Source organism: Ostrea edulis, chromosome 7, assembly GCF_947568905.1.
Source record: "Ostrea edulis chromosome 7, xbOstEdul1.1, whole genome shotgun sequence".
NCBI classification, from domain to species: Eukaryota; Metazoa; Mollusca; class Bivalvia; order Ostreida; family Ostreidae; genus Ostrea; species Ostrea edulis.
The window spans coordinates 11,802,443-11,810,861 of record NC_079170.1 but is presented as its reverse complement, the minus strand read 5'-3'; the positions used below and the strand labels follow the sequence as shown (position 1 = coordinate 11,810,861).

Here is an 8,419-nt window from a genome sequence, read left to right as displayed (position 1 = left end):
TTAAATTTTTAACTTTGTGTACTGTTTATTCTATTTCTTTTAATATATATATATATATATATTCACACTGTTATCATATGTATGAAAATGTGAGATAACGATTGGTGATAAATCTCAATAAATCCCACAGAAAATACTTTTACAAAATTAAACGGTCAGAACCTAAAGACACATTCGGTGAGATCAGTTACCGTGGAGGAGTAATCATCCCCAGTTGATTGGCCACACCACCTTGTCTCATAAATCTCTTGAATATATATTTTTTTCTGTAAGCTACGAATAAAAAACATTTATAATTAAGATGCAAATTAGGGTTCGATTTAAAGTAACAGTGTCTCTACACCATGCAGTGACTTCGAACTTTAAAAATTCTTAATAAAGTTTTGGATGTCAACGAAATATTTTCTGTTTTGAATGTGAAAATCCGTTTCCGACGATGAGAAATCTTAATGTTTTAACAAAATATTATAATAAATTGTAAGCTAGTATACAAAATGTAATTTTTACAATGTAACATTACGAAGGAAAATTATAAACTTCTTCATGCAGATGTACTTCATGTAAAGTTTGATACATATGTGCATATCTATGTGTTGTGCTCCATTAATATCAGGAGCTGAAGTATGTTTTGTTGTTGTAAATCCGTATTTTCTCGCCATTAGTTATGAGAACAAAAGTGTAGGCTGTCCATAATTAGGTCTAAATCATTGTAAAATTATAATAAAGACATCTCCTCTCTTCAATCAATGAATGGCTAATTCGAAAGGATTGTTTTCTCTCTTTTATAACAATTCTGAACTCTTTACATTATATGGGGAAATTCAGCGACACAAACTTAAGTGTTAATATAGGATAGTTCATAGAAGGTTAGATATAAGAAGGTATACTGGTTTTCAAATATTTCAACCAGTCTCTGAACAAACTCCGTAATGTCTTTATATGGTGAAAAAAGATAATTATTTGTGATTAAAAAGACAAGGTAACATATAATTGTCAATCTAATAGATACTATATAATTGCGAACAGGGACAACACAAACCCCTGGAAACCCTAGAGGTGGGATCAGGTTCCTGGGAGAAATAAGCATCTCTTGTTGACCAGTCACATCCACCTTGTATCCTATATTATGATCAGGTAAATGTAGTTATCCTAAATCAAACTCAGTTTGTAAAGATTGACTTAACAACTGGTATGTAACATTTCAGATAGCAGTGCATCCAAGAATAGTGTGTATTTGTAGATTCGATGATTGATATTAAAAAGATATAGAGCACATTGGTGTCCGAAAAAGAATAATCAAAATGTTTCTTAAGAAAACGGCATTCTTCAATTTATATATATATGCCTTTTTAATTTTGTACAAGTATTTGGAACATTTATACAAATAGCTATTTCTTTTGAAGATATCAATCTTTTTTTTTTTTTTTTTGCAATGTTATCAAAAGACTTTGGCTAAAAAGGTGGCAAAAATGAATTAGTGATCACAATGAAGATTCGTAAATGATAAAACATTAAAAGATCTAACAATCTATTAGCGAGCATGAGTTTTGCAGCATAAATAGCAGTTTCTGCAATAAAATGGTAATCGGAAACATTTGTATCAAGTGATCGGTCATCCAAAAAAAGAAATTATTTTGTGACACATTCTACACATGAATACGGATACCCTGGTATTAATATTGAGTATGTCGGAGTTTTCCATTCATAAAATATACGTAATCCATGTTGATAAGGTCTTCGAAAAATCTGTTGGAAATTCCAGTGACACTAATTGTGTACCTTTCTTAGCTGACCTATTTTTGTATTACTGTGAAGCAGAGCTGTTTTTTTTTTCGATTCGATGTGCCCTAATAAACTCGAGATAGGTGACACTGCATGCTCTTCCATATTTGCTTCATTTTTAAATATTCATTTAACATGTACAGTAAAAACATGAACATTCGTGAGAGGCTAGCAATTCACCTTGATTACTTTAACTTCTCCATCGTCAGTTTACGTTTTTGTATAACAATGTTTCATTATCCATGGCATTTGTATCATCTGACTGATTGGATCTATTTCTGCGCCTGGTCATTCTTACAGGTAGATAGATGGTGCAGAATTTTTGACATCATTATTTAAAGTTAACATTCCGGAAGTTCTGTGACTATTGTTGTGGTCTAGTTTCCTTATTAAGCGTGATGTTGGGTAAGTGTTGCCTAACATGTTTCATCCCATTTATTTCACCGTTAATTCGTGCTGATTTTGACTGTGGACTACTCCGTTATATGATCAGTAACCACGTTCCTAGAACGATTAAACATTATCTGATAACCAGTCACATTCGTCTTGAGTCATATATCTTAACCCGGTAAACGGAATAATCCATAGTCAAAATAATTATGTAAAACAAGAACAGTAAGCAAGGCTAAGGTGAAAGGTGAAGATAATAAACGTTGACCAATCTCATAGCTCCTATAAAGAATACAAAATACGAAGTTGAAAAAAAAAAAAACAACGGACCGCTAGACATACCAGTTGTGGGATCAGGTGCCAATGTGGAAATTTTATCTTTGTTAAATGATCCAATTTGCCAACGCTTTCATTGGCTCAAATGCTGTCTGACATGTTTCATACCGATTGTTAGGCTGTTTTGATGCAACGATTCTCAAAAAGAGGTTTAAGTCAGGAAATAACCATTTTCAACTGTTTTCTATATGCAAATTTTATAATAATATTTCCATAACGATGCCATCATTAAATAAAATTAAGAGACTGATATTGCAGCACTTTTTGATCAGAATTTGGCATGTTTTATAAATCAGGATTGTCAAGAAACTTTAGTACATGTTTAAATAATGGGTAAACTGTTAGTGGGTTTGCTTTGGGACCGAGTTGTCTTTGGCAGTAATTACCTCTTCGGGAAACACTCGGCATTTAGACGTGAGAGCTCGAGTCGTGGGTCTATCGGACCATACATCAAAACTAAGGTTCTATGTAGTGTTGATGAAAGGTGAAGATAACGAACAGTAATCAATTTCATAACTCCTACAAGCAATACACAATAGATAGTTGGACAAACTCGGACCCCTGGACACACTAGACATGGGATCAGGTGTCTAGGAGGAGTAGGCATCCCCTGTCGACTGGTTACACCCGCCTTGAACCCTATAATATACCAAATCACCATTGTTACCATCCTAGTCATTCTCCACACGTCTACATTTGTAGCACTACACCTGTAACTATTAACGTCTTACGAGTAAATAAAATATTCAAAAGACGTCAACAAATAAACAAAGAAAAAAACATCTCTACATGCAAGGTGAAAATAACGAACAGTGATCAATCTCATAACTCCTACAAGCAATACAAAATAGATAGTTGGGCAAACACGGACCCCTGAACACACCAGAGGTGGGACCAGGTGCCAAGGAGGAGTAAGCACCCCCTGTTGACCGGTCACACCCGCCGTGAGCCCTATATCCTGATCAGATAAACGGAGTTATCCGCAGTCAAAATCAGTGTGCCAAGAACGGCTTAACAATCCGTATGAAACACGCCAGACAGCATTTGACCTAATGTTACATATCATCAGAAAAACGTATACATTGTTTCAAACACCTCAAATTCATTTTAAGGAAATGAATTATTGTCCCAATCCAAATGTAATCATTTAACAAGACGTTTCGTCGAATAACGTGGCATCTTCTATGTTCTTTAAACTGAAGTATAATTGTTGCATGTCTTCGCTTTGATTTTCATCCAGGGGTGACTGTTCATCCAATGTCAATAACGTATCGTTTGCGGTCTTTTCATTTTGCATATTTTTTGTTCTCCCCATCCTCAGCATTCGCTCTTCTGATCCTTCCAAAAAGTTGTAAGTATCACTCTGCTGTTCATCCTCGGGTCTTGAATAATTATGTACATCGGGTATAATCGGATCGATACCAGAATACATCCCTGGGTCAGGAGTGTTTGAATTGGTTGAGGTATCAAGATTGCTGGGCTGAAATTAAAGATAAAGAAGACCAAACTTGAAAAGCTTAACATCATTAAAAAGAAAACCGCAGTAAAATATTCAATAAACGTGAACAATACCTTACATTTTAAATATAGTATCTTGAGAGTTAATATCATTTAAAAAAAATACTAATACATATCTTCAGATTACCATTTAACACTATATATATGAACTCAAAATAATGACCACAAATCAGATTTGGTAATGTTTTTGTTCAGGAATCGGGCGCTTTGGTTATCAAAGAGTTAAATCAAACTATAGAGGAAGACGTACTTATATACTGTATGATAGACACTCTTCCTATTCTACATTTATTTTAACAAGGGGCTTTAATATTGGTGGAGGAATGATAATAGATGTGGTATGGAACAAGGTAATGTTTCGATCCATTATATGTATTACATCCTGATCATGTAAATTTATGAAGTGCACTAGTGTTTGTTAAAACATCCAAAAAACTTAGATGTTCGGATTCTTCCTAAAATGTAATGCATACATATCTGTCACTGTGTACCTGTATGACGAAGTAGCGGTGAACAGAACACCTGGTTCTATATATGTCGTTAAAGAGCAAATTGGCTATAAAGTCTCTAACTCCGTTATTTTTTCTTTGACTACAAGTATTTTAAAGTCAAGAAACATAAACTGATGTTTGTCAAATAGTCTTGCAATAAAGCTTGAAGAAATAAATGGTGGGCTAAACGAATTTTAATCATTGAAGAAAATTTAGTTGATTTCCATAACAGCATTGATATTTAATTGCAAGATTTTTATTGTACTCGCTGCGGGTATTTCAGTTATATGTTTTTAATTGTATTGGAATTTACCTCTTCCTCTTGCAAATTCGAAATGTCGGTATAAACTGCATTTAGATACTCCGCATCGGTAACGTGGGAGTCCTCAGTCTGCACAGATATAGACGTTATAGAGTGTCTGGCGTTCCTGTGATTAAAATAAACTAATTCGGTCATGCATTAACATAGTGTCTGATTGTGCATAAGATATGACTATTACAAAGAGAGACCAATCTCATAAATGCAAAAAAGAAAATAGTTAGCCCAGGGATTCACTTATCATCTGATTGTGTGGAACATATGAACATTACAAAAAGAGATAAATCAAAGGTGAAGATAACGAGCAGTGATCAATCTCATAACTCCTATAAGCAATACAAGATAGATAGCTGGGCAAACACGGACCCCTGGACGCACCAGATGTGGGATCTGGTGCCTAGGAGTAGTAAACAACCCCTGTAGACCGGTCACATCAATATTGTAAATACAAACAATATATAATTTAGAGAAGCAGAAACGACAGAGGTGCAATAAGGTGTCTTGGTGGAGAAAGCATCCTCTGTTGACAGGTCACATTCACCGTGAACAAAATCGGTATTTGAAGAACGACCTTCCGATTGTTATTAAACATGTCAGATAGCAATTGACCAAATGAAATATTGTATTCGAAAATTAAAACGACCATAGCATTTGTAAAATCCTAACTTAAACCTAATCTGTTTGGATTTTGCCTCGATTTTAAAACGAATTTGGTCCTCTGGTATGTCAAGGGTCGTGATTTCCCTTCTCTTATTTGTATATTCTTCATACAATTTATGAGAGTCCCCGAGGGTCTCTACATCCTAGTAGCTAAGTACCTCTTTACTAGCTTAAACATACGAATGTGTATTTAATTGCTGGAATAAAATTTTTAAATTAATTTCAAAATTAAGGATTATCTCCCTCATGCATAGCTCTTATCCTTGGACAAATTTGTCACCAGTTTTTTGACACTCCAGTTTATCTTTTAGCTCTTACAAGTGTATTGTTATTTCGAATTTCCACAATTTCGGCTTGAGCATCGCTGAAGAAACATTATTTGTCGAAATGTGTATCTGGTGCATCAGAATTGGTACATTATAACTTTAACTTTGATCAACGTTCATTGTCTTTATTTGTTATTGTTGAAGACTCCGTGGTGTGTTTTATTTCAAATGCACTGGTATACAAGTGTATCGAATCGAAATATGATTGAAAATAAATGTTGAAAATACATATAGTAGAAATATATAGCTTACATATGACTTCAAATAGAAGGGAATCTCAATGAACGGTTTACGGATATCTAATATCGGAAATAGCAATGACTCTGTCACATTGGGACACCTCTGAGAATTTATGGATGTTCACCACCACATGACATACTTTCATTGGTAGTGTAACTTGACATTCTTGCTATGTCTGAACACTTGAAATAGTATTCACTATTTTGTTTTTAATCTCATTTCATTAATTTCGTTTTTGTTTGATCTAAGATATAGGGGCTAACGGCAGGTGTGGCCGGTCGACAGGTGATGTTTAGTCTTCCTAGGCACTTGATTCCACCTCTGGTATATCCAGGGTCTGGTGTTTGCCCAACTCTCTATTTTGTATTGCTCATGGAGTTATGATTGATTGATGTCTTCCGCCACACTCAACAATTTTGCAGTTATATGGTAACACTCAGTTTTTATTTGTGGAAGATAGAAACCAGATACAATGCGCCTGGGAAGAGACCATCGACCTTCCGAAAGTAAACTGGGAAACTTTTGCACTTGTCGGCGCGAGCGGGACTCGAACCCGCGCCGACAGAGATGAGAAGCCGTGTGATATCGAGGGCGAGATTGATCACTGTTCGTTATATTTGCCTTTCATGACAGCATGTTTCTAACCATTTGATCAATGTTTAAGTTTGAAATAAGGTGAAAGAATATAATTTCCTTTTTTAAGTTCCCAACCACATTGAGAACCGTTAAACAGATACAATGGCTTCACGTCAAACAAATAAAAAATACAAAAATATTAATAGCTGGCATAATGCAAAACGATAGTAGTGCACAATTATCGGATTATTGGATAAGACAAAAAAAAGATAGACAAAACGGTCTGCAAATATGAGTGTGGGGGTGATTTTCATGCACTTAAACTCCTAGGACAAGTATTCCAGCAAATTTGAACTAAGAAGCTATAAAAAAATGATTGTGTCGTATGTGAAAAGTAAGGAGTAGATTTAAAAAAACGAAGGGTACAAAATGTTTGATTTCTTACACATATAAAACATGTCCAAATGGGATATACAGCTATTAGATACTAGTCTTGATGACAATCATGAATCACGAATGCCTTAACAACTCTCATGATCATATTTGCACTTTTGGTGGATAGGAGATGCTAAAGTCTTGATGGTTTTGTGTTGTTCGTTTTCTTAATATACTGCTTAATTTTCACATACAATTGAAAAAATACACCAGTAGTAAGTAGTTCAAGTTTAAGAAGAGGTGGAGTAAGTCAGAAATGTTCAGATCTTTAAAGAGAGTGTTGATTCATGCCTCTGCACCAGTAAATATCCATAACCTCCGGAGGTGGTGACTCGTATTGAATGGCCGAACTACAAATGCTGATCAGGATAGATACAGAACTGACATTACTGCTCACTCTGTGCACTAGGCGTATACCTACCTCTAATGAACCTTTGATGGAACCATATTTGGAGCATCTCCTCTCAGGATAAAGTAGTAAACATATTTGTCTTGCAACGGAATATCAAAATTCATTTAAAAACATTATGGCTAAATCGATAGAATATGAAATATAGCAGGGAGAGATAAGAGACAGTGTTCCTAGTCAACATATGCTACACAATGGACGTCATCACAGATAAATATCGAAAAGTTTAACCGATGGCAACGTCATCAGGAGGTTGTTATCTTGAACAGAATAATCACCGTCTTATTGAACAATTGGAAGAACCACCGCGTTCTTTGCAGATATCTTGACTCCCATTCGATTTTGTAAAATTGCAGTCAATTTGATCTTTCTAGTTTGCTTATGTGGTGTATAATCACATTGGTTTTCTTTCTTCGTGAATCTTATCGGAAAGAATATATCTAATTTCTAAAAACAGAGCATACCTTTTACAATATTCATTCTAAAAAGTTACCAGAGTTTGCGAATCCAATCTCTCAAAAAGAAAATTATGCTGGAAATCATTACTCCGGTCAGGAAAGCTGCTAATAACATAGTCCATCCATTTCCACTTAAATTTGTATGCCTTCTTTCAGTATTTCCACCCATTTCTATATATTGAAGAATAATATTGATACGAACAGCAGGCTGATATCTATAATGTTGAATATATCTGATTTCCAACGGAAGTCATTTTTATTATTCGTTTGAATCTTAATCTTGTTAAATGTTATAAATTATTTAATTTTTGAAAAAAATATTGATATTGTTACTATCTACTTAACATGGTATTTTCGAGTTACTATACAGCTATGATAAACTTGTACGCACATAATTTCAAAAAGAGTATTACCCTCATCACTCGAGTTGGTGACGCATTCCTTGGGTTCCATCGTAGCGTACTTATACACACAGGATG

General features: G+C 34.6%; 1 protein-coding gene across 1 annotated transcript; it reads right to left on the bottom strand.

The window, feature by feature from the left end:
* Positions 1-766: 766 nt before the first annotated feature.
* Positions 767-8,058, bottom strand: LOC125672675 (uncharacterized). Its single transcript, XM_048908879.2, has 3 exons — positions 7,976-8,058; positions 4,831-4,945; positions 767-3,988 (listed from the first exon to the last, which is right to left on the bottom strand). Exons 1-3 carry the CDS (start codon positions 8,053-8,055, stop codon positions 3,656-3,658), a joined length of 528 nt encoding a protein of 175 aa, XP_048764836.1. The 5' UTR covers positions 8,056-8,058; the 3' UTR covers positions 767-3,655.
* Between the last annotated feature and the right edge of the window lie 361 nt (positions 8,059-8,419).

Coding starts and splice junctions, on each gene's coding strand:
- LOC125672675 (XM_048908879.2), bottom strand. CDS start 8,055: ATGTTATTAGCAGCTTTCCTGACCGGAGTAATGATTTCCAGCATAATT. Junction 4,946..7,975: donor GATTGGATTCGCAAACTCTG/GTAACTTTTTAG, acceptor TTTTAATCACAG/GAACGCCAGACACTCTATAA. Junction 3,989..4,830: donor CGAATTTGCAAGAGGAAGAG/GTAAATTCCAAT, acceptor CTTTAATTTCAG/CCCAGCAATCTTGATACCTC.